Genomic DNA, 21,605 nt, shown 5'->3' on the forward strand with positions numbered 1-21,605 from the left:
GTACTTTATGACCAAACTCTAGGCGAGAAATGAAGAAAATCCCACCGTAGGAAGATTTTGGCGTGAACGTCCTTAATTAAAGCTCATAATTAAAAAAATTAAACAAAATTAAACAAAATTACCTAAAATAGTGTGACCTAGCCCCTTTAAGATAGGGTTTAGGCATACAGTGCATGATAACCGATTCAACTTTTCTTTCTCAGAGCTTTTTAGGAAATTGTTCATTGATGAATCTCCTTAGGATGGCAGAGGGCAACAATATTGAATTATCGTCCAAGGAATAAAAGAACTGAAACATACACGATGTCTTGTTGATTTTTAATTTGCTTAGTTATTTCCTCTATCTTTTGCTTACTTTGAATTCGTAATAATCAAAGGCAAGTAAAAACAAACTTTGAAAAGTCAGGAAAAAGGGTTTCATATTCTATTGATTATAGAAGCCATTTTGTAGGCTCTTGTAAGTGTTATTGCTTTTGAATCATGAAATAAAATATTTGTTTCTTTTTTTCAATTTTGCTGAGTCTGCTTGTCGTGATAAATCCAAATTTTGTGATTATTTTGGCAGTCCCCCCTTCAAGTTCTTCAATTTGAGCAAGTAGCACATTTGGGTGAAGGGGCGTTTCCTTTTCCATTTTATTAATTTTCAGCGCCACATAATCCTGAAGTTTGAACTTCTTCTTTTTCTTCTTTCCTTTCTGGTGTACATGTATGATAACTGCAAAAGGGACTGCTGGCTGCCTGCAAATAGCGCTGATAAGCAGTATTTACACTGTAGGCTAAACACCCATTTCAAACAGTGCTGATAAACAGTATTTAAGCCTCAGCACTCATTTTTGACTGTGGTTAGCTTTCAATAACTGTGATTCAGGGTTAGTCTGCAGTCCGCGGTCTGCAGTTGGTAAGTGTCAGACACCGCTCTCCTTTAATGTCAGGCTCATTCTGCCACTTTTTCAAATTATTCACCATTTTCCTGCTCTGCATGTGATGTAGCTGTGACTTGTCCACTCATTTGAGGCTTTTTAATTTGTTTTCTCTGAGAGATTCCGAAAACCACTTCATACGGCATTTTGCCGATTGTTCTGTGAATGGTTATGCGTTTTTTTGCAAGCAGTTTCTCCAAGATGATGACACCAGTGGTTCAGAAACGAGTTCTTTTCTTTGACTAAACTGCAAAGGTTATCTTTTGTTGTTCTATTTCCCCGTGCCACCATCTTTTTTTCACTGTGGGAACGCTGTGTTTGCGGTGAAAATCGGTTTGTTATCATGACTAGAAATGATGCCTTGTTCTTGGTGTATTTTGCATAGTGACGTAAATAAACAACATTTGACTATTAATTTTTAAGTCTCACTTTATATCATATATGCATGTGCAAAATGGTGGTTGTCGTGAAGGCTTGGAAATAGCTTTAATTTTGTTAACGACTTCAGTTGCTGATTCGATGGCTTAGCGGTTAATACAGAGGATAAGTAATCTCGGATGTCCTATGGTGCAAGGGTTCGAATCCTTGGAGCGGCATGGAATATTGTGAAAGTTCAAGGTAAGAGGCACAGTCCGTTGGTAGTAAGCAAGGACAGTATGGGGGAAGGAGAGGGAGAGACGGTAAGTGGACGAAGAACGGAAGGCAAGGGAAAGGTGGAGAAAGGTTTTTTTCTTTTTTATTCCCCCTAAAAAGCCCCATTTTTTACTAAGGCTTCCAGACTTCTTTTAAAATGTGGAGTGCAGTACATCTAATGGATTTAAATTTCACCCATAAATTTCATCCTTGTGCATGCACTCAAAAGTTTTTTTTTACTGGTCAGGAATGCTTCGGATTAATTAGCACCAAAAAGAGCAAGAATTGTCAATAATTATTACTGAAGATGATGTACTTTCTACCACATTAGAAGAGAAAAATAATAATATGCTGTCCTTAAACTGCACAGCACTGCACCAGTCACCAATACCATAATTATTATTCTAAAACAAAATTAATGTAGTTCATACTAAACAGAATAATAAAATGGAAGAGAAAAAGGCTTGTCAAAAAGGGTAAGATATTTGACATGTTATATTACAGTTCAGCCTTAGAATGAGTCTAAGTCAATTATAGTATAATACATGTAACTGCATTTCTAGTTAATGTATTAATACTTAGGCTCTCCAAAAACGTTTACAAGTAATGATATGAAATCAACATGCCACACATCAACAAGTTAGAGACAATTATGGCCAATGGCTTTGCTCAAGGGCACATCATTAATTTTTAATTAGGGAGTTTAAGCAATGGCAACGGCGACGAGAATGTCATCTCAAAATATAAATTTGTGTCGTTTTTAATCGCCTCGTGACTATTTCAACCTTTTTAATATGACGAGTGTGGTAGTTCCATAAAAAAATTAATTGTAAACTGCGTAACAAGCAGTCTGGCTAAAGTCCCCCCAAAAAGTATTGTAAAATTAGTCCTGAAAAGCCCCGTGGGGGAGAGACTAATAGCAAATCATTGTATCTCATTGTATCTCAATGTAGTTCCTCAAAAATGACACTCAAGAATTTTACTGGTAGTAGCTACTGGTAGGAACAGTACTTACATGTATTTAGGGGAGAAAATGAAAATTTATTCTCAAGTGCTGACTTTCTTCATAAAACCTCAAACTTGGCTATTTCATGTTGTTATTTTGCTGATGACGGCAAAGAAATGTATACAAGTGAAAAACGCCATGCAGGTCATGCAAGGCTATTGTTTTTGTCCACTAAATATGCAAATTTGTGATGGTTCTCGTTGCTGTTGCTGTTGTTGTTGCTTAATAAGCTCCCTATTATTCTAACCCCCTTGGCTTTTTCAATCCCCATTAAATTTTGCTAAATAAAGCAAATGTTTCTTTTGCTGAATACGTACAATGCATACCTCTAGGGATACTAACCAGTAAAGGGATGTTGACTGTGACAAAGGAATCATTCCTGTCATCACAGCCAGCACATGAAGTTTCTGGATCAAATATGTACGATCTATTTGGCATGAATGTGACAATGTTGTGATCACTTGACCAATTCAGCACTTCATTTGATCGTATTTCTCTGTTTAAAAATGTAATAACATTAAAATGATTGGTAAAGATGTGTAAAATTATGACTGACAAGGGGAAGTTGAAAACTCTAATTATTTTCTGCCCCATCAATCCAGCTTTCAACAAACATGCACATTGAACCTACAGTATATTGTCATGATTGTAGTTTGATCTAAACGGTTTGCTTTAGTTACTGTAACATTTATTCTTGACAAGAAATTTTCATGGAAGAGTTGTTGATCCTGGAGTTTTTAATAAAACAATGATTCTACTCGGGCTTGTTGGATATAAAATGATTAATAATAATGATCTAATAATAATAATAATAATAATAATATAATAATAATACTTATAATATTTATACAAGGTACCCATTTCATTTATACAACTGGTATCAACATGGGCCCTTTGAAACTAATAATAACTTTAAATAATACAAAAATAAATTATAAAAATAAGAAATATGCACTAAAAATTATTTCGATTAAAAATCATAATGATTGCACCTTTACAATAAAATCCACGTTTTAACTTTTTTTTAAGTTGGTTATATCAACAAAAAGGTTTCCTCTGGATCTAGTGTTATAAGAATGAATGTTGCAATGCTTGGTATTAAAAATAATCCTTAAATAAGTCAGGAGCAATGGCCTTACAACAGTTTTTAACCAGTTCCTTAGTGTGCTCGTCTCTTCTTTCGGAGAGCGGCTTCCATCCTAGTTTCTCAATGACGGCATCACTGGTCAAATCCTTCAAGTCTTTAAGGACAATTCAGCCAGCTCTTTTTTTGCAAACATTCAATTTTCTTCTGGTTATAACCAACTCAGGGCTATGTGCCCCACTGGTTATCATTCTGTCACTTCATATCAAGCGTGCCCTCATAGAATAATAATGTTAAATATTTAAGGACTCACCTGTAAGAATAAGGTCCCATCTGTGTCACATTTGGAGATGCTCCCTTCATTACCTCATCTGGATTTGTCACATGGAAAACAAAATACTTCATGTACATAGGTGTGGAAGGTTTTGTCCATTCTTTAAACACAAGACTACCAGGTTTCAATTGCATATCCTGTAAAATAGCAATAGCATTAAGAAGTTAACACATTGTAACTTGCATGATAAATAGAAGTAGTCTGATTGATTATTAATATTATTATTGATTATTAGGACTTCATCTGAATTACTACACTGTATTCAGATAATATTAGACCTGTAATCTTAATTTTTGCCTTTAATGATGGTACGTAATTGCAAAAGGTTTTTTGTAAGGTGCATTTGAAAATGTATGTTGAATTTGCACAACAGAAATGTAATTTTCTTCTTCTTCTTCTTCTTCTTCTTCTTATTATTATTATTATTATTATTATTATTATTATTATTATTATTATTATTATTTGCAGAAAGATCCTGCAAAAGAATACTTAAAGAAATATTTTCAAAAATTTAAATTCATCATAAAAATGCTTTCACTTTGCCGGGTAAGCCTAGGCTACCTGGCAAAGTGATATGTCACCATGCACAGTCCAGCTGTTAAGTCAAAAATCGTTCGGTTTTTGATAAAAGCATGAAACTTAGCAGGATGATTCAATTATAGGTACACTGTACTGATCATTTTGTGATATAGGGCCAGCGACGAATCGCCTTTTTAAGAGGATAAATGAGCCTGGCCAAATTCACATGATTCTAGCCAGCACGAAAACGAGGCTGAAATAAAACAATAAATTATTGTTTTTTCAGGTAAAAATTTTAGTTTTCAAGATAGACAGTCTTAGGTAATTATCAGAGTAATAAAAGCATCTTTATTGCATAACATTTTCAGTAATGTATGTCACGTGGTCTATCACGTGACTACGAGAAAGAGAGTTTATACTTCTATGCTATATACTAATTCGCGTGACTCCAGCAGTGTTTTTCGAGGTAGAAATTGTGCTTTTCACCGTAAACAGTCCTTAATAATCATCAAAGAAATGAAAAGCATCTTCCATTTTCAATAGTGTGTGTCACGTGCTCTATCACGTGACTACGAGAAAGAGAGTTCACACTTTAACAGTTTATACTAATTCACGTGACTCCAGCAGTGTTTTGCAGGTAGAAAATTTTAATTTTTTGCAGCAAACAGTCCTTGATAATCGAGAGAGGATTAAAAAGCATCTTCAGTTTTCAGTGTGTCACATGGTCTATCACGTGACTGCAAGAAAGATAGTTACACTTTTATGCTACATTCGCCGAAAGCAATTAATCATCTTGGCAATGTCCTCCACAGTTGCACAGGGCTGTGCATTTCAGGCTTGCCTTACGGCATTTGCATTGACCAGTGCATCCTTTCTTGCACCCGCAGTGAATCAGCTCATAACATGATTCTTGCGCTTCTGGCAGAACTGTCCACACCGGCTTCCATTCAATTCCTTCTCTTCTCCAGCCCCATTCTTGCGGACTTGGAATCTGTGGTTTAGCGATCAGAGCACTTCCCCACACGTGTCCGGCCTGATAAACAGCACGCTTTGTGTGCTGCAAAAGGGCAGCTTGAGTTGGCGGAATGTTTTCGATAGCCCTTGATTTCTTTGAGAAGAGCTCTTGTCTGGCTTCATTCACTGTTAATGCTGTGCTGGTTCTGCTATAGAGAAGAACAACAAATCTCTCAATCAGTGGCATGCAGTCGTCGGGGACACTCTCTGGAACTGAAGATAAGTCAGCCAGCCAACACATCAGTTACTGCAGGTAACACACTCCAGGTATCTCATGCTGTTCTTTTCCCTTTGCCAGAAAAGAAAGAAACGGTGTCACAGCCTGTTAGGGCATGCAGCAAATGAAGAGCCTTGACCTTCTGTCCAAGCTGAGCAGCAATGTCATGTATTGCCAGGTACCTGAAATGTTTACCGCTGCCAAAGGCAATCCAAAGCTCATCAACAACAATATCTTGCATCTTGGAAACTGCAAGAACCACAACATCTGTATCAATGGTTCTGATCATGACTCTCCGATATCCACACTGCGAAGCAATGTACACGTGCAGCATGATGCGTGTATCAGCTTCTTCGTGGGTACAGTCTTCCATGTCATCTCTTCTTGGTGAGCTTAAAACGTGTCCCTCGTATGTAGTGCACAGTTCTTTACCTTCTACGTGACAAGATTCCACTTGCTTCGCCAGGAAGTGGAAGAGCTCTGTCTTGTTCTCATTCACGCGTAACAAACTCTTCCAGTTCTTCGGAATCTGGGAAGAGGATGTTACCCTTCTGCGTGTACCAGAGCCCCTTTTCTCTCTGGTAGCTGCCTTTAGACTATCCTGTCAATAAACATCCCAGATAATGTCGACTCTTTTGACTGGTTGAAGCTGTTTCATAATGCATGGCATGAAAACATTGTCTGCATACTCTTGAAACGTTCTTGCGGCCGCGGGCGATGCCATTTGTACCACAATACAATACACCCTCTGGGGATTCGGCAGTCGGTGTAGAAGTCTTTTCCATGCACTTTACAAGATCTGACGTCTGGCCCTCTCGCAATCTACTAGCCTGCGCCAGAAATGGGGGCCACGGATGATTCTCATGTTTAAAGAATTCTTGGAGGTTTCCTTTGATCACGACTTTGACAAGCAATGTATAGTCTGGAGAATAGGGCACGATCATCCTTCAAAGCTGCAACTTGTACTTTCTTCTTGTCTGATTTCTGTTCTAAAGGGCTTTTAAACAATGGAAGCTTATTCTTGCTTATAACTGAAGTCACCTCCTTGGTCCTTTTCTCAAATCGCTCTTCGACAAATGTATTGTACTGTTCCTGACCAATGGTTATCCCGTTCTTGACTGTTTGGATGACTGCATTTTCCACAATAACTTTGGAGTCTAGTGCAAAGAGATCTTTGCTATCTTCTTCAAACGGATTTCCTACCTCCTCAAATGAAGACACCACGGATGCAACGTCCTTCTTAAACAAAACTTGTACTCCTGGTACTCGCTCGTGGTGGCGTGTATCTTCCTTTGTGACAGAAGGAATGGATTCTTCAAACTCTTGCGTCATTCTTGCAAGCTCAGGTCCTGCAACCATCCATCGCAATAAAGCGCCAGGGCTTTCAGTTAGGCCGACGGCCCCACCATCTCCTTTAACCAAGGCGTTAGCTTGCTCATGCGCATGATCCAGTGCTATGGATGAAACTGCCCGCGGTGACTTGTGCACCACAAAGGCTCCCTCACTGAACCGTTGGAATACCTTTGGATGTTTGGATGATAGGGTGCACATGTCTCTGACATGGACAGACAGCCAGCGGGCATAATTGATATGATCCAAGGAAAACATCCATGATGCAAGTTGGCCAAGTGATTCAATGTAGTGCATGAAATTTGCTTCTCTTAGAGAGCGGACAAGCTGCAACACACAAAGTTCCAGTTCCAGGACTCGACACCAGTAGAGAAATTGAGGGTGCTCAGTAGACATCTTTTTCTCCTAATCTTTAAAACCCAGCGTTTCAACGCCATTGTCAAAAGCTTGTTTGTATTTGCTATATGCCCTCTGTTGCAAGATGTAAAGACTTGCTGCTCTAATCTGGTGGGCTCGTCTTGTTCGTGTGAGGTGAGAGGCTTTAATGAAGGAGTCAGCAACACCCGTAGATGTAACCCCAGCATCCGCTATTACACTCGTCCAGCCATTCCCGGGGCCATCAAGCCAGTTTCCAAGAACTTTGAATGCAGCCATTTCGATGTGAAGGCCACCTAGCATGATAACGAACTGATTCTCCCCATGTTGTCTTGATGCATGGAATCCGGCCCAGGATAGGTAATCATCTTTTTGTAGAGTTTCCTTTCCAAGAAGTTCCCACAAATGGTTTAACCACTCATGCTCCTTTTCAATACCTTCTGGAGTGACCAAACTTGGTTTTAAAGGTCCAACCAAAGCTGGTGCAAATGGTTCTTTTACTTGCAAGACTGCTGGCTGAAGTTGTGCTATCTTTCTTTGTGACTCGGCAGTTTCATTCAGAACAGGAATGCCACGATCATTGCCTTTATTGGATGTAGTAGGGTGCTGAGCCAGGGATATTGCTGTTCCATGGAAGGAATCATGGGCTGTTGTGGAGCTGGGATTGTGGTCGATGTTATCAACTCCAGCTGTTGTGAAGACCTTCCCGCGAAGCTTTGGAGGGCACACCACACCTTCATGCTCAAATCGAGTGGTCACACTGTTTGCTATGTCAGTTGAAATAGCAAGGACACGGTCATAAGAGATGCATAATCCCATGTTGAAAAAAGAATCAATAAGGCTTTTCTTCCTTGTTTCTCCATGTATTTTTAATGCCACATAGATGGGTAGAGGATATTCTCTCTCTCTACTGTGACGAGAATAGGCTGGTAAATCTCCGTTTGAAGCATGCCTGGTACTGTTAAATGCTAATAGTTGAGCTATTGTTAAACAAGCCATCTTGGATGGATTTTCTTCTACAGCTGTTTTCTTTATATTTGGACCTTCAAGAATCATGTCCACCAGTGCTTTAAGTGACACTGGAACACATTTCACCTGGCAATCGGGTGGAAATGTTCCGCTGAATATACTTGTCATTTTGAAAAGATCTCTACGCACAATCTTAGCCGCTCTTGCAAGATGTAATGCTTCTGAGTCGAAGTCTTGTTCACAGGCTTTTCTAATAGCAGCCCCAATGGCATGATTAAAAATAAGCAACACATCTCTTCCTTGTGTATGAGCACTTAGGTCAGGAAATGTCCCAAGCAGTCTTTCTTTCAATCTTGTGGTGTTGATCTTGCTTGGAAGATGTAATTCCGAGCTCCTCGAGTTTTGCAGAATACAGTTTTGCGAGTTCGACAAGCTTAAACACTGCTACATTTTCACAATCACGAAACTCTTCCAGGTATGAAACAAGTGAGGCAAATGCGATTCCATGGAGAGATGTTTCATTACTGTCCTCTTCTGCTGAAGGTGTTTGTAACTTTCGAACTCGGTTGTACAATGCGGCCAAACACTTCACATGGTATTTTGCTTCAATGGCCACCATGTCACCACCCGCAAGTTTAGAAGCCCACTAGGACCTGCGATGCCAGATCATTGCAGAAGAAGCACTTGCTTTCATTTTCATTAAGTCTGCCTTCACCTGCTAAACTAGTTCTTCTGGTTTTCACAGGGCTATGGGAAGTAGCATCTTCTTCTTGCTCTCTTCTCGTTTGAGCTCTTTTGAGTTTGGTGCTGTTAACTTTGTCCTTGCACGATTTATGCCACGATGCTTTGTTCTTTAAGAGGGTATTCTCAACTCCAGAACCATCATTCAGTTGTTCTAAGTTAATAGCAAAAGGTACCATTCCAAGCTCATTGAAAAGCAGCAAATTCTCTGCAAGGGATTTGTATCCTGCACCAAGGTCTGTTTTTTGGAATTCGCTGGACATTGCAAACTTTCTTCTTTCCTTTTCTGACAAAGCACGCACAGCTTCCAGTAAATTGAAACAGGTTGTGCTGTCGTTTCTGTCCGGGGTGAAATACTTTCAAAGGGATTTACTTGTTTAAAGCTCTTTGAGTGTGCCATGTACTTTTCCTAATAAAAAAATAATTTTCCCTTGAAATCTAAAGATATTTGAGTTTCCTGGTTAAAGCTCTCGAAAAGTAAAACTAACCTGAATATATTATTACTTCCATACAACATGAAAAGCTTGTAATACTTCACTCCGAAAGCAGAGTGAACTAAAAGCTTGTTTCAAAATTTTGGACCAGATTCAAGCATTGAAAAGAAACGTTCTTTGCTGTTTGATCAGTCTCACAACTTAATCAAGTTTTATCAATAAAGTAATAAACAACTACTGAACCATAATTGTCCAGTTACATACTAAGGAATGTATTCCATTTTCTCTGTTACGGAGGCAATAAAACTGAACAATTTTTGGACTATACAGCTTTAAATTACACAGTCAAAGTCCTGAACACAGCTTTTCACATAACAATAATCATTTTTGACTTAGATTACTACTTTGCCAGAACCTATAATTCCATAAAACTTAGACTAAATCACTCCAGAAACAGTTTTTCATTTTCAACTTTCTCTGCTACGAAGCTTTGAACTGCAAAGCAAAAGTAGCTAAATCCTTCATATTGCATCATTATGATTATTGTTTATCTAAAATGTGAAAAACCTAACTTAAACACGAAAAGCCCTCAAATGTTACAAAGATTCCTTTCTTAAAAGTACAATTCTACTTACACTGCCTGTTCATGGGTGCCGCCATATTGAATGATGATGGTGGACTGGGGCCAAAAAAGCATGCATGATGGTTTTAAGCAATGGAGAGAGATTTGGAGGAAGAGAAAATTATGAGTGCATCAAGGCTATAAGATAAATATAAATGGGATAAATGTTGGCCATTTACGTTTAATTAAATGTATTTTTCTTTTACAAATATATCCGTGGCAGCCACATTTTAAATTTTTCACGGAAGTATTTAAAAATACATTTTGCTTGATTTTTTACTTAATTATATACTAAAAAAATAGTATATGTATATAAAATAGTAAGTCTATCAATGGAAACATATTTTTAATTTCAATATTCTGTTACTTACAAACAGTTTTTTTAACTGAAATATTCTACCACTTAGTGCTTCTCATTGTCTGCAAGTTTCCTCGTAGTCACGTGATAGACCACGTGACATACATTACTGAAAATGTTATGCACTAAAGATGCTTTTATTACTCTGATAATTACCTAAGACTGTTTATCTTGAAAACTAAAATTTTTACCTGAAAAAACAATTGTTTTATTTCAGCCTCGTTTTCGTGCTGGCTAGAATCATGTGAATTTGGCCAGCCTCGTTTTCGTGCTGGCTAGAATCATGTGAATTTGGCCACGCTCATTTATCCTCTTAAAAAGGCGATTCGTCGCTGGCCCTATATCAGAAAATGATCAGTACCTATAATTGTATCATCCTGCCAAGTTCCATGCTTTTATCAAAAAGTGAACGATTTTGCCATTTTTCGGGGCTTAACAGCTGGACTAGCAGTGATAACACAATTACAGTGTAAAAATTTGTGGTCATTCCTATGTTACTTAAGCATGGATGTGAAACGAGTTCAGGTAATTTTAAGAAAAAAATGCCCATAAAATAGAAAAGGTAAACTTTCATATACCAGACTAAAATGGCGGAGGACAAAAGAACCATTGTTATTCGGATTAGGCCTTCGTTGCTTAAATAAGGTATTGTTAGGGAGCATTCACAAAAACTTCTTGGGTGGGGGGGGGGGGGGAGTGATGAGTTATTATCTACTATCAAAAAAATTTGGAGAACCTCTACTTGCTGCATTAAACATTTTCAGGGACCCACTTTTAAATTTGAGACACCCTCAACCCATCTCATAGGCACAAACCAATACACAATGCAGAAGTCAGAAGAACGAGTGAAACAAATTAAGGCAAAAACAGAAAAATGCCTCCAAAGAGTATAACGATCTGCTAAGTAATGCAGAAAAAAAGCAAGGCAAACAAAGCCTTTAGAAAGCCAGCTATCTTACTGATACATGGCACAACCTAACAGGCGCTCAAGACCAAAAAGATCCTGCAAGCTCGGGCAAAGTTTTAAAAGCAGAATCACTTGCTTCTTCCACCTTCAAGCCTATTGGTTGAGACTAGAATTAAATTGATGCAAAAAAGTGAGGACAAAAGGTTACATTCACATTACTGCAGAGACAGGGTTTTCGACAGTTTTGTAAAGTACTGGACAAATTATTTCTAAAATGACACGGCCAGCCAAGAGAAATGGATCATTCCAATAAGCGCTAAATATCGTGGAACAGCATAAAGAATTGCCAAAAAAAAAAAAAAAAGGAAGATATCTGTTTACAAACATTGCTTTTGTTATTCAAATGTGCCAACCACAGGAACAAAAGGCCCTTTGTTTTGACAGCCAATGGGGCTCTGGTTGGCACATAAATGAAAATAGATGGCGTCAATGATATCTTCCCTTTTTACATAGATGGCCACAAAGGAACAAGATTAAATCGGATTCTTTTGAGGTCTTAAAAATAGCCAATACGTCAAGTGCCTGAATAAAGGTCGTTCACAATCATCTTCTGTTTTTGTTATGCGAGGATACTCTTATCGGCAAGGGGGTCATTTTTGACAAAATTCGTTCTAACTATGTTCCACCTCGAGAACACTCCGCTCCATAGCACCATAAAAATTTAAGTCACCAAGAAGAGTAATAAGTACTGTTTCTCTTAATAGTGAAACGTAAGGAAAATAATACAGTATTTCCTTTAGCGTCTGCGGCACGTCACGAGCTTTTGTTCAAGTCCTTGACCTCTTGATTCTTTATAACAACCCGTGCAAATAAACACGTACGAAAATTTATTCATCACAGCAATAGTTTTGAGTTATTGGAAGTGACAATCAAGTTTCTTATTCTTTTTGACAAAAACGATATTCCTGAAATAAAACCATACCTGGACTATTCATTGTAAAAGTTCTCTTCGATGTCTATAAACACGAAGTCTTCCGCTCCTAGATAATCAATGCGCAAACTTCCGGTTTTCCTTGGATGGGGTCAAATTGAACTTTTTTATGAAGCTCACTGAAAAAAGGGAACGCGTCAAGCTTAAGCTATTCAACTCACGCGCAAATTTATAAAACTTTTAAAATTTACGCGATGGTGGAAAACCAGTGGCTTTAGCAAGGTTTTCAAAATGTTCTCAAACCTTTGTTTCAGATATTAAAAGTCAAGAGGATATCTCACATAATTTTCAATGTCTTTGCATCTTTATACCAGACACTAGGGAGCTTAAGCAACGACAACGGCGACGGCAACGAGAAAGTCATCTCAAAATATAAATTCGCGTTATTGTAATCGCTTCGTTAATATTTCAACTTTTTTAATATGACGGGGATGTGGTAGTTCCTCAAAAATGACGCTGGTAGGAACGGCGCTCAATTTAGGGCAGAAAATGAAAATTTATCCTCAAGAAATGACGTTTTCCATAAAACCTAAAATTTGGCTATTTCACGTTGTAGTTTTGCTGACGACGGCAATGAAATGGACAAAAGTGAAAAACACACGTGCAGGGCGTGCAAAGCTATTGTTTTTGCCTACTAAATATGCAAATTTGTGACGTTCTCGTTGCCGCCGCCGTTGTCGTTGCTTAAGCTCCCTACTAATATTTGACCTACCTTGCGAACTCCCCATCTCTCTGCGTAAGTGAAAATCCCGCCAGCATTGAGTCTGAAAATCAAACCGGCAACAAGAAAAACTACTCCAGTGACAGAAAAACAATAAACGAGGAAAGCCCTTCCACTGCAACAAGAGCGAGATCCCTTGCGAGCCATAGTGTCAAGAAGACCAAAAGAACATACCCGTAAAATGAGGATTTCTCTCAAAAATCGTTCGAGGATCCGATACATTTCCGAAAGTTTCCTAACCAATCAGATGAGTGCACGAAAACTTTCCGACCTCGGACGCTGTCATGTATCAGCGATATACTACCAGCGGTCTGTTCTGTAAGAACAAAATGGCTGTCAGTTCTGGAATACTCCCAGCAAGGAAAGACGCCCTAAATCGCCTAGAAACGGCGCTTAGAAAGTTTCCCCCGTTGCTCGAAAGAACATTTATCAGCTGTGGGGATGAAGAGAAAGTTTTGGAGGGAAATTTTTCGGAATTTCGTGTGATGCAATGGAATATTCTTGCTGACGGTAAATCTTGTCAGGTATGCGGTCGTTTCGTCCACAAAGGTTCTATTATAAAGTAAGTCGGTTGTTGAGTAAATCCGTAAACTTCACGAAATCTGTTCTTGTAGGAGCTTATTTTGCATTGGCTTCAAACGTGATATTTCTTGCGTACGTTTTGTGGGGGAATGAACTTCTTAAGTGTTTTCGAAACGACTTGATTGTGGGCGAAACGACCATAAACCTCCTCTCGACTACCGTTCCAATCATTGCTGAAGTGCATGTAGCGTGATATGGGAGGCGCGGTGGCCTCATGATTAGTGTGCTCGACTCCAGATTGAGTGGTTCGGGTTTGGGTCCTGGCCGGGGACATTGTGTTGTGTTGTGTTCTTGGGCAAGACACTTTACTCTCACGGTGCCTCTCTCCACCCAGGTGTATAAATGGGTACCGGTGAAATGCTGGGGGTAACCCTGCGATGGACTAGCTGGGATGGTGCAGGGATGGCGCAGTGGTGACAGTACTCACCTCCCACTAATGTGGCCCGGGTTCGTCCCAGATCTGCCGTCATATGTGGGTTGAGTTTGTTGGTTCTCTACTCTGCACCGGTTTCCCATCCCCTCAAAAACCAACATTTGACTTGATTTGTGTTAATTGTTAACTTGAGTTTACAGTGTCCCCAATAAGTACTCCAGCGCTAGAGCGACTAGACACTTAGATAAAGTTCCTTTCCATTCCTTTTTTTTTTCCCATCCAGGGGGGAGTAGAAATACTCCTAGTCGCTTCATGCTAAAGAAACCGGAGATAAGTGCCGGCCTGATGGGCCTTCTGGCTCGTGATATCGTGATATATCTAGCATGATATGGGTGGTTCGGTTGAATTCCCTAAAATGACAATAAGAATGATGTTCATAAAGTAAAAGTAAAGTGGTTGATTTATATAGCGCCCTTATCACTAACGTCTCAAAGGTGCTTTACAATGATCAATTTACCCCTAGCGGACTGGAAGCATATACAGATGCAAATAGCGGCCGCTTCCAAGCAGTCCATGCATGCTGGTACTCATTTTACCGACCTCGGAAGGATGGAAAGCTGAGTGAACTTTAGCGGGAAAGAAGGTCGCCAAATATTCCAGTCTCGGCAGAGCCGGGAATGGAACCCGGGACCTTAGGGTTGGAAGGCAGAGATCTTACCACTGCGCCAACCCCTCTGCCAACCCCTCCACCATTGTGCCTTTGATTGTGATGGCAGTGAATGAATAAGTTAAAGGGCTCTAGAAAAAGAATGGAGTTGGAAAAATTAAATGTCACCAACATTACATGCCTCAACTTGTAACTTCTGAGTTCCTAATAAATAATATGCCAGTTTTTTTCTTGCAGCTTTGAGTAGTTCCAGTCCCACTGAAAATTTTATCAAGTGCCCTGCAAGGGCTCTTGAGTGGTCCAACAGAAAGCTTCGATCTCTTCAAGAAATTCTAACATATGACCCTGATGTGATAGCACTAGAGGAAATTGATCACTTTGAGGATTATTTTCTACCTTCACTACGGGAGCTTGGTTATGAAGGATTGTTTGCGCCAAAGAGAGACTCTCCCTGTCTGAAGTTTCCCAACAACTCGGGGCCCGATGGTTGTGCCTTATTTTACGACTTCGATCGCTTTTCTGTGGTAAACCACACAGACATTGCTCTTAAGGATTCTGATGGAAATTTGACGAGTCAAGTTGCATTAATTGTCAATCTGCTTGATAAGGTACAAGGTAGGACTCTGTGTTGTGGGGTCACTCATTTCAAGGCTAAAGAAGAGTACAGAGACTTGCGATTCAGTCAAGGAAATGAGGTATTAAAGTGCATTTTTGAATCCCTGGGTGATGACAAGACAGTTTTAATTTGTGGAGATTTTAATGCTGAACCCTCAGAGCCTGTTTGCCAACTAATGGAGGAAAATCATTGTGTATGCATGAAAAATTCCTATGTCTCTGCAACGGGAGAAAATCCTGAATTCACAACTTGGAAGTTTCGTCCTGGTGATCGTGAAGTTAAACACACTATTGACTACATATGGCACTCGCCAAACCTAAATGTAACTGGATGTGTGAAAGTCCCAGAAAGTGACATTGTCCCTGAGAATCTGCTACCCTGTTTAGAGTATCCTTCAGACCATTTGTCTCTGGTGTTTGACTTTCGCTGGGGATAAAACCACAATAAGGGAGAATTTTAATTAAAGGGGTTCTGTTACAATGTTTGTAGCTTAACACAGCACTATAGCGCTTTCACTTGCACACAAAAAAAGTCATAACATTACTAATCACTATACATGAAAAATTTCCTCATTTCTGATTGGCTTCAAAAGAGTACACTTCTCATGGTACTAACACGGGTGCAAATTTTTAACGCAATATTGAAAATTTGTAATACGAGTACAAATTACAAATGCATGTTTGCCAGTTTACTGTCGAATCACTCTTGAACGATACTGTTGTAAAAGTTTGAATTTGCAAACGTTGCAGTCAGTTTCAACCAATCTCAGTTGAATGAAGTTCATAAAGTGAGTGCTATCAAAATTTCACTTATTTCGATTTTTATGTTTATTACTAACAAGTAATCACAGATTTCTTGTGCTATTTTGCACAAATGAGTGCAAGTAAATTTTTCAGACCACAGATTGCATTTGCCCTATGAGCTCGTGCAATTTTGTTCCCTAGTCTGAAAATTGACTCATGCTTATTTATACCAAATTGCACTTAAAATCATGTGATTACCTATACTAGTGTTCAGATAACATAGTTTTGAAATCCAAAGAAAAAGAAGGTCAGTGTTATGGTTAAAGCAGCCGACTAGATCATGGAGGGTCGTGGGTTCAAATCCCATCTAGAACTCGGATTTTTTCCGAGTTTTCAATGGGTGCAATCTCAACAACATCTACATCTATATGATTCTCACACTCGCTCACTTGGGTGGTTATTTAAAAGGGGAACCGTATATTAATCAGCAATATCATTTTTGTTAAATGAAGAGAAGGAAGCAGAGGTAAACTATCAAACTCCAATAATATTAAGGGCATTTTTGGTTTTTTTGTAAAAAGAAAAATAAATTGGTGCTGTTTTTGAAAGAAACATCAAGGGACTGATTGAGCGAATAGGGAAAGGGGGGAGGGGGGGGGGTGGGTGTTGGAAGTGGTGGATGTGTCCAGGAATGCTTGTAATTAGATGTACTCACTCAAAAATTCTCCCCAAGTCCAACATCATTGGTATCTAGCAAAATGGACACTATCTGCTCTTCAAGTAAAGAAGATAAACAGCTGCATCTACCCTAGCCTAGAAATATCGATGAGGCTGTAACTTACCTTATTCCAATGGAGGGATAGTGATCCTCGCAGTTATCTAACCCTATACCGTGCACCGGTGGCTCAGTTGGTTGAGCACCAGGCTGTCACGCGGGAGGTCGTGAGTTCAACTCCTGCTGGATCAACACTCAGGGTCTTAAAATAACTGAGGAGAAAGTGCTGCCTTTGTAATTACATCTGCAAATTACAGTGAGTCCAACAAACTGAGCTGCTCCCAACTGACTCGGTGGCTTCATAGCTCAGTTGGTACAGCATTACACTGGTATCACAGAGGTCATGGGCTTGAATGCCCTTAAAGCCTTCCAAATTTTTAAGGTGTCTATAAGAGAGAGTTGTCCAGATACTCAGTGCGAGGAATACTTCTCAATTTCGTCAATACCCCGCAATTCAAACTTGTATCCACATTATTTCATCAAGTCCTTTCACGTGAATATGTGAGCCCAAAAACTTGACCTGCTCCCACCTGTCATAGTTCAGTTGGTAGGGCGTTGCACCGGTATGTTATACGTCATGGGTTCGAATCCTGTCTAAGCCACCTGAATTTTTCAGGTGTCTATAAAAAAGACAATGGGCCCTTTACATGTTAGTGATCACATGGTACAAAAACCGCTATACTGGAACGCAAATTGCGCACTGGGACATCTAAAACAAAGCAAGATAATTTACCTTTTCTTTGTTTTAGATGTCCCAGTGGGCAATTTGCGTCCCAGTATGACGGTTTTTGTACCATGTGATCACTAACCTGCAAAGGGTTCATTGCTTAAATTGTCCAGTAAACCCATTGATTCCTGGGAGTGAGACTTAACAGATTTTACTCTGTCTGACGCCAGACGATTTTACTCCTTAACTGGGGGCGCCTCAGGAGTCAGTCAGGGTCCGAAATTCTAAACCGTTAGACTGCTGACACTGTGCAATATAGGGAAGAAATCGTTGACGTCACCTATTGTCATTAATGTGCCAGCCAGAGTCCCATTGGCTGTCGAAACAAAAGGTCTTTTGTTCCTGTGGTTGGCAAATTTGAATAACAAAAGCAATGTTTGTAAACAGATATCTTCCCTATATCTTTGTGACAATAAAAATTGAAGCTAAGAAATTAACTTTTCTCTATGGGCGCCAATTGGCGGCCAGAGGAAATTTTCGGTCACCAGATGGCAAATAATGGTCGCCAAAAATGTTCGCCTGAAAAATGCGTGTTTCGGACATTTTTATGCCTTCCAGAAAGCAACGACCGCGCGGTCTTGTGTAGTACGTGTCAAGCATTATTTTCCGCTTTTGGAGTTGGAGAGAAAATGTATCCGACCTCGAATGCAAACTTAGAAATTCCTTTGCACCTTAATTTGTTGAATTTCAGTCAAGTTCTGTCGCACACGAGCCGCCATGTTGTTACCATGCTACATTTCTCCCACCAGTCCCTTGAATCTCTTTATTGAGTCGTTTTTTCGCCCGCAATACATATAAATTTTAGGTTTGATGGAAAAGCCGGAGTGCGGGGTGCCTGGGTCCGTGGGAAAAACGGGGTGCCGGGGTCCGTGGGAAACAAACACCATTAGACCCCGGCACCCCGCCCCCCGCCTTTTCCACCGAACCCATATTTTAAGAGAAACCACAAAAAAACTTGGCGGCTTGCAACGTTATTTAAGTAGGTAACGAGAAACTCCTTTCACTTTTATTTCAAAAACATCGGCAGGACAAAAAGTAAGAAACCTGATGGCGAATGGCTCTGACATTTGTTGTCAAACAGTTTATCTGGCCCGGGTCGCTCGAAGCATGGTTAGCGCTAACCAGCGTTAAATACGATGGAAACCTACAGGTTCGAGAAACCGGCCCAGGGGCCCGTTTCTCGAAAGTCCCGAAAACTTTTCGGGTCCGAAAAGCCATTTGAGAAACCGCCAACCGCTTATTTTGGAAGGCCGATCTCTTAACATGTTTTCAAGGTAACAAAAAGCAAACTGACTGTGAAGTTTGACGGCTTAAATCCTCTCCGTTCTTGGAATTGTGACACCCTAAAATGGCCCGTAAAGTTTCGGGACTTTCGAGAAACGGGCCCCAGGACCTAAAAGTTAACAATAGGAATGAAAATAGCAATGCAATAGTACGTCGCCCACTGGCGACCAGGGGCCAGTCGCTCTAAGTCTGTTTAGCGCTAACTGGTGGTTAAGAGGTATCAAAGCCTATACGTTAACATGGTATTTAACGCTGGTTAGCACTAACCATGCCACGAGCAACCCGGGCCTAGCCTGCAGAACAGGCGTGATTTTTGCGTAAACAGGGGCGAAAGCGAGGCGAACGCGAGGCGAGCGCGAAGCGCGAGTGGCGCGCGAGGGGAGGAGCGCCTCCTCTGTTTACGCAAAAAATCACGCCTGTTCTGCAGGCTACCCGGACCAGTTGTGCAATTCCGGTCGCCAGTACACAATTTTTAGTCTCACAGGTGACCAGGAAGGCGCAATTTCGGGCCCTGGAGTGAATGGGTGAGGATCATTTCTCTCTCAATTCGTCTATAACTCGCACTTCAATTGCTGAATATTTAACAAGCAAGGGCTACGGGACAATAGCCCATGAGGCGAGGCCGAATGGGCTATTGACTCGTGGCCCTTGTGGGCGAAGGGTCTAATTGTTTTAGTATCACCCAACTAGTCGGGCAGAAAAGGCAACAATAAAGTTAGCAAATGCAAGTTGAAAATATATTTATTTGGGAATAAAACGAAGGAAAGCGTCACGCTTTTCGCTACTCGAGGACTATTACTAATAGTCCTCTAGTAGCGTAGCCAATCAAAATGCAGCATTTGCATTAGTCCACTAGTTGGGTGATACTAAACATTTCATTCACTCGTTGAAAATTTATAGTAAATGCTTGGATTTCATGGGACACTTCGTGTTGGATATAAAAATTGGGCGTGTATCCAATTGCCTGCATTTCTTGGCATAAGAGGCATTCGCCAATTTTAGTCAGCGGTCTCGGCTGTTGCTCTCACTGGTATCCAGCCATGAGATGTTCGCTTTTTAAGGGGACGTTAGACTAAGCTTATTTAAGAGAACAACTAACATTTACCACCTCCACTTGGAGGTTTGTTAAGCGCACTAGTGCGAAAAGAAAAACGTTAACGAGATCGTAGGAAAGATTTTCAGTTCTTCTCGCTGATCGCCTTGGATATAAGTCCTTAACTAACGATTTAACTAATTTCCACAACGGCTCCACTCGAATCGTAAACCTGGATAGCAATTTCAGTTCAGTAGATTTCTAATAGACCTAATCGGCTAACTCAATGTTGTACCCAATTCAAACCCTTTGGGAATAAAACGTTTTGTTCCAGGTATTTCCATATAATTTAAATATGAATGCTACATTATCATGTAAATACAATACACAAAGAATCTTAATCCCGGGAGATTTGAATTGGGTACAACATTGAGTTAGCCGATTAGGTCTATGTTGCGTTTTTTTAACCTATCTCGGCAAACTATTAATTATAGAAATCTCCCCAATGTCCCACGAAAAAACTCGTTTTGGTTCCAAGGGATGTGCCGAAACTTTTCGGGCTTTTTTTGGTGTCACAATTCCCTCTTATTTAAAAAGCAAAGAGATCGCCAAAATTCACAGCAATCTGTTATCTCCAGTAAAAAAAAATACAGCAGAAGACAAGCTCTACGCAACGAAGTTTCAGAAATGGCATTTACCGGTCCCGTGGGTTCCCTATGGTTCTTGAACACCTGCTCACTGAACTTCAGCATCGACAGTGAAATTCTCTCTATTGTTATAAACCGTCAGGGAAAATCAATCAAACCTAAATAGACAGCTACAATTAAATACACCGAAAGGCGAAAGCTGTCATTATACCTATGCTAATAAGAACTGATAAAATACATGTTTCTTCGAATGAAATAAATACTCTTCTGCCTTGCCTTTGCCTCGATCCACGAATTTTCAGAGAAGCCCGAAAATCGCTGGTTTTAGGGATTTCAAGTAGACCTGAAGATAATCTGTAATTTTGTCGAATTTAAGTAAAGCCAATCTCATTCATAATGTTTTTGTTTTGTGTCTTGCTATCTCGCTAATTTTTGTCAACAGATTTCGGTCGACAAATGTCGAATGTTATAAAAGACTATACTTCTGATTTCAAGGACAGTTTATTTTCCTGTTTTCATAATTTTCGGCAAGGGTAGTTTTAGTGTAGAGCATGTTTAAACTGATTCAATCCATATGACGCCTCGTTATTTATTTATTTTTTAATCTCTCTAAATTTAAATGAATCGATCGCAATACCTTGTCTTCTTTAAACCTTCGGTGGTTTTAACAGGAAAGTTCTTCTTTTGGTGGATCCAATGCTGCTTTTAGTTATTAATGAAAGCCCATGCATTCAAGCCTAGCCATCGACTAAAAACAAATGTTTTTCCTCTAGGATAACAAATATAGTTTTCAAAAACACCGAGTGCCGTACAAATCACGGTGCACACGAACATCAACTTCAGACTATTTGAGATTAGGAAAAGCCTAACTAAACTCAAAGCATTTGATAATAAATTTGCTTTGGAAAAATCGTTTTGATTTTGAACTTGGCCAAATTATCTACTCGCAGAAAAATCGATGAG

At 39.7% G+C, this 21,605-nt stretch overlaps 2 protein-coding genes across 3 annotated transcripts in view; one reads left to right on the plus strand and one right to left on the minus strand.

Moving 5' to 3' along the window:
• Positions 1 to 13,390, minus strand: part of LOC137999891 (lysosome membrane protein 2-like) — a 34,090-nt gene extending 20,700 nt beyond the window's left edge. Inside the window, exons 1-3 of the mRNA XM_068845853.1 lie at positions 13,187 to 13,390; positions 3,957 to 4,114; positions 2,902 to 3,055 (exon numbers count right to left, since the gene is read on the minus strand). Coding sequence (XP_068701954.1) covers positions 2,902 to 3,055; positions 3,957 to 4,114; positions 13,187 to 13,342 — 468 coding nt within the window. The 5' untranslated portion in view covers positions 13,343 to 13,390. The remainder of the gene's footprint in view (positions 1 to 2,901; positions 3,056 to 3,956; positions 4,115 to 13,186) is intronic.
• A 123-nt stretch (positions 13,391 to 13,513) lies between these two features.
• Positions 13,514 to 16,802, plus strand: LOC137999904 (nocturnin-like). Of its 2 annotated transcripts, none has more exons than XM_068845877.1 (2): positions 13,514 to 13,705; positions 15,055 to 16,802. In XM_068845877.1, exons 1-2 carry the CDS (start codon positions 13,525 to 13,527, stop codon positions 15,867 to 15,869), a joined length of 996 nt encoding a protein of 331 aa, XP_068701978.1. In that variant the 5' UTR covers positions 13,514 to 13,524; the 3' UTR covers positions 15,870 to 16,802. The 2 variants fall into 2 exon arrangements, 1 of the variants encoding a protein (XP_068701978.1); XR_011123027.1 differs by having other exon boundaries at positions 13,563 to 13,757; positions 15,055 to 15,187.
• The last annotated feature ends 4,803 nt before the right edge of the window (positions 16,803 to 21,605 follow it).

Source organism: Montipora foliosa, chromosome 4, assembly GCF_036669935.1.
Source record: "Montipora foliosa isolate CH-2021 chromosome 4, ASM3666993v2, whole genome shotgun sequence".
Classification (NCBI taxonomy): Eukaryota; Metazoa; Cnidaria; class Anthozoa; order Scleractinia; family Acroporidae; genus Montipora; species Montipora foliosa.

Coding starts and splice junctions, on each gene's coding strand:
- LOC137999904 (XM_068845877.1), top strand. CDS start 13,525: ATGGCTGTCAGTTCTGGAATACTCCCAGCAAGGAAAGACGCCCTAAAT. Junction 13,706..15,054: donor ATGGAATATTCTTGCTGACG/GTAAATCTTGTC, acceptor TTTTTCTTGCAG/CTTTGAGTAGTTCCAGTCCC.